Below are 4,551 nucleotides of genomic sequence, written 5' to 3'. Positions count from 1 at the left end.
GAGCGACGCAAGGAGGCGAGCAGGAGAGAGAGAGCCGGATACAAGAGAGGAGGGATCGAGCAGACGAGAGAGAGAGAGAGAGAGGAGAGAGAGAGAAATGAGAGGAGAGGAGAGGAGAGAGAGAAGAGAGAGGAGAGGGAGAGAGATGAGAGAGAGAGAGAGACGGAGGAGAGACGAGAGACGATGAGAGAGAGAGACGAGAGAGGAGGAGAGAGAAGGAGAGAGATTGACGGAAGAGAGAGAGAAGAGAGAGAGAAAGAGAGCATGAGAGAGAGACCCGAGAGAGACAGAGAGAGAGCAGCACGGGAATAATGAGTAGGGGAAAAACAAGCAGTGTTGTACACACACACGCACCTTGGACATCTTTAAGTTGTTTGCATGCAGTGTAGCGAGAGCGGCGCAGCACACGAGGGCACTCGAGCTGGATAGTCCCGAACTAGGCGGTATTGTCCCGTCCACAATGACCTTCATCCCGCGCGGGGTCGTGACCTTCAGGTGCTCCACGATTCCCCGGAAGCCACACAGTACATAGTGGAACCATTTTGGGTTTGATTTATCTATGGTGTACTCATCGACCGGGCAGGAAAACTCGCTGAGGGATACACAAAATTTTGCATAGGACGATAAAAATTATATTATTATGGTACATTATTAGACAGTGTTTCCCCTGCATTGACACGAGCGAGGCGGGCCGCCTCGCTCAAATTCTCAGCTGCCACACAGAAATTTGTCCAAAACACCACCTCGCTGAGAAAAATCAATGTTCTTCCATCAATAAACTACACTTTATTGAAGTAAAATCGAAAGAAAGATTAGAATGTACCAAATTTTTTCTAAAATTTTCCGGGGGACATGTCCCGGACCGCCCAGCTGGGTGAGCACCTGTGGTGTTCGCTTTGCTAGTACCTCAAAATGCGCAAACACACCAAAAGAAATTTACCACCTCACAGATATTTTTGGCCAGGGGAAACACTGTTACTGTTAGATATATAATTTACATAAAATATATCTATATACATTTTTTTCCTACATGTGAAAAATTATTGACTGAACGTTTGCCAAGCAACCTATACTATGCCTACAAGAACTGTTTTGCATTCATATTTGTATTTGCCCCAAACTCTGAAGATATTGTGGTAATAAAGAAACTTCTTCTAGATAACAGGTGAGATAAAAATATGTGCATACTAAAACACACGAAAATCCAACCAGCTACGAGTTAGCGACATAGCTTACCAAAAAGAACTCGAAGAATTGGCCAATTGAAGTGTGTTGCTGCTATTGGTACTAACAGCAATGGCAACATCCTGTTCTATGGCCATTGGAAGCACACCATAACCGGAATAATCAATATGTTCACCTGCATTGATGCAAACATTGTACACGAATTCATAGTTTCACTGACAACTTCTACATCTTAAAATACAGGTCAACATAATGAGCATTTAGCATCTATTTCAACCAAAGAAATCACATTTCGTCAACTTAATAACTAAGTATAGACTTTGTAATCCGATATATTTTCATCGTTTGCATTATCGTTATATTATATATCATATTATTATCATTATAATTTCATCAACATATTGATGTTAATAGCATGACTACATCCCTCTTGAGAAACTTCATGAAACTTACCAATTATATTTACTCGTCCAGGAGCCCTGGCATAGAACTCAGGTTCCGCATTAAACCGCTTCAGGAAATGTTGGCATATTTTGTGATACCTGTGAAGTTTAAAAAACAAACTGCATTGACAAGATATCAGCCTAGCTGTATATATACAAGATTCACAATAAGTATTGAAATATATATATATGAAATGCTAGATTTAATTTAGGTATTAAATCTATACCTTGGCTTAAGCTTTTCATCCAGGGTCTTAACTGACACAAACTCTTGATCAGTCATTGTTAAAAGGTTGGAAAATATTTGTGGTCCTGTGTTCTGGAAAACAAGTTGTGAGCATACATGATATAGCCTGGCAGGTTAACCACAATTTAATATTCTCTTATTCAATGTTAAATCTTCAATAATATGCTCACTCAATATGTTAAAACACCTAACTGGACATACATCATAGGCATATGGATGTTTTTATACTCCTGATGACAAGCTCAATATGTCGCTGTGCTATGCCTCGTCTAGGGGCAACGTGTACAGCTGGGATGATAGAGCAAACCTAGCTCTAGACAGTGTTCTCATTAGGAACCGGCTACTGGCCGAATTGACCGTCTACTCTGCTGTTTCAGCCGGTTACAATTGGCTCAAGCATATTAAAAAAAAAAAAAAAATTTATTCTCCAAAGTGAGTGTTTTATAAGCTACTACTAATAAATCAATTGAGTATATTTGTATGCGTGTTATGTGCACAAGAAGCATTGTTTTGTTTTTGAGTAACGCTATTTATGTACTTGTCTAACTGTTATAATTACTAAATCGTCATAATTTGGAAACTTTTGGTGAACTCTGAATGTACCAGGAGAAACCAAATTGGAAAAAAAGACCATACTGTAATCCAAATGTGTCTGTTTACTGCAGCTCAGAATACACCAGATTGCATCTCAGAGCATATCTAGGTTTTAACAAAAAATTTTGGGGAGGTAACCCCAAAACCCCCCGGCCGCACACCGCCACGGCCTTTTGCAAAAGCATTTGGGCCTGTTACTATAAAAGATAACGAAAACCCTGTCTAGAACTATAGCCCTCCGCTCCTCCTGTGGCGCAGCGAAGGGCTATAGTTCTAGAGCTAGAGCAAACCTATCTCTCCTCCAAGAAAATTAAGCAGCAACTAGCAAATTTGATTCTTTTGCACTGCTGAGTTGAGCAGTCTTCCTCTGCTTCTCTGCAATCGTCTTGCTTCTCCTCCTCCTTCTCTTCTTCCTCCTCCTCCGCCTCTTCTTCCCCATCTTACTCCTCCTTCTATCTTTCTTATTTTTCTACAATTTCCTCTTTGCCTTATTTTTCTCATTTTTTTCTGATTTCTCATACTGCTCCCCTTCCTCCTCCTTGGTTCCCCTCTCATCTTCTTCAACATGGACTTGCTCTTCCAGCTGTCTGCTCCTCATCTTCCATTCTTCTTCTACTTCTTCTAGATCTTCCCCTTCTTCCTTATTCTCCTCCTCTGCCTCCTCTGCCCACCCTCTGTTCTACCTTTTTCATTTTTTTTTACTTCCTGTTTTTCTTTGTCCTCCTCCTTTACTTAATTGGGGCCTTCTTCTACGGATATGTTTTCGAGTTGATTCGCTGAGTGAGTTCCTGAGCATTCAGAGCAAGTCTTCTTTTTCTCCCCCACTACACAAGTCACACCCATCATTAGTGTACTTATTTTTAAAGTAAGCCTTTAAATCTATCGTGCATGTCTTGCATTTAAACACAAAACAAGAATCCTCATAAGACATTGATGTCATATAATTCTTTAATCCATAATTATTAAAGGGATCGTTTACTCGTAGGTTCTAGGGTTATTTTCAGTTAATTTAGGTTAAAATTACGCTACATAAAAAGTTTCATGGTTTAATCAACATCAGAAATATTATTGAAAAATGTTTTATAACTAACGACTACAGTTTGATTACAACGACGGTCGCGCCACTCAAAGCGCACGATCTGATAAGTTGCGCAAAACCACTTTTCAGGCAAGGGCTACAGACCGAGGGTGTTTCTTATTTATTAATTTAAAAGCAAAAGGATTGTAATATCTTATAAACAACATATAGTTTCAGTTATAACATGGATAAATTTGCCCTAAAATTAATATCATTCGGTTAAATATCATATAGGTATAAATATAATTGCACTTTTGTGATTAGCCCTCGGTCGGTAATGTGCAAAATAAATTGTCGAATACGCAACTTTTTCGGGGTGGCAGCACGGTCGCGGGTGTCATGGCGCCATTCAAATTTCGTAGCATTGATGTGTAATTAATTATATTATAACAATAAAATTAGGTATCTGGTAACAAATACGTGTGGGTATAGACGATTTGTTATACAGTAAGTACAGTTGTATGCAGTAAAATCCTAGAGTCTACTATCCCTTTAATATTAATCATTTTCAATTTTGTTTTTGATGTTCCTTCCCCTTCATCCCTTTCTATCACGTTTTTTAGAACGCTGTGGCTATATGCACGGTCTTCGATTTCCTAAATGCTCGGCAGTTCCTAACCTTAGAAACCTAACCCTTGTTTACTTGAGATAACGCTGAAAATCAACAAGAGCCGCAGAGCATCTGGGCTCATCTGAGGTCTGTTGCTACGGTTATAAATGTAACATTTAAGTCGTGCGTAGTGACACCTTTGTTAGGCGCAGATATGCAGATACGCAGTTGCGTACACATCATTTCAGCAACCTTCTGCATTCTGCATACCTCTCAAACCCCATTGGTTGATACAAATAGCGTGCCTGAAACTCCTGTTTTATGGTGCATTGTGACCCTAACCCTAACCCTTTTTTTTTTTTTTTAATTGTTGTAAAAATTATTTGTTGTTATTAAATTGTTGTAAATAAATCATGTAAATATTTGCCTTAACTCAAAAAAAATAGTTAAATGG

At 39.2% G+C, this 4,551-nt stretch overlaps 1 protein-coding gene across 1 annotated transcript in view; it reads right to left on the bottom strand.

The window, feature by feature from the left end:
- The window catches only part of LOC106816947 (N-acetylgalactosamine kinase-like), an 18,796-nt gene that overhangs the window by 12,765 nt on the left and 1,480 nt on the right, over window positions 1-4,551 (bottom strand). The window contains exons 2-5 of the mRNA XM_014821596.1: window positions 1,856-1,947; window positions 1,639-1,727; window positions 1,237-1,360; window positions 355-592 (exon numbers count right to left, since the gene is read on the bottom strand). Of these exons, the coding sequence (XP_014677082.1) occupies window positions 355-592; window positions 1,237-1,360; window positions 1,639-1,727; window positions 1,856-1,911 (507 nt within the window). The 5' untranslated portion in view covers window positions 1,912-1,947. The remainder of the gene's footprint in view (window positions 1-354; window positions 593-1,236; window positions 1,361-1,638; window positions 1,728-1,855; window positions 1,948-4,551) is intronic.

This window comes from Priapulus caudatus, unplaced genomic scaffold, assembly GCF_000485595.1.
Source record: "Priapulus caudatus unplaced genomic scaffold, Priapulus_caudatus-5.0.1 Scaffold1543, whole genome shotgun sequence".
Classification (NCBI taxonomy): Eukaryota; Metazoa; Priapulida; class Priapulimorpha; order Priapulimorphida; family Priapulidae; genus Priapulus; species Priapulus caudatus.
The sequence above is the reverse complement of the archived record's forward strand: the minus strand, read 5'-3'. Positions and strand labels throughout refer to the sequence as shown.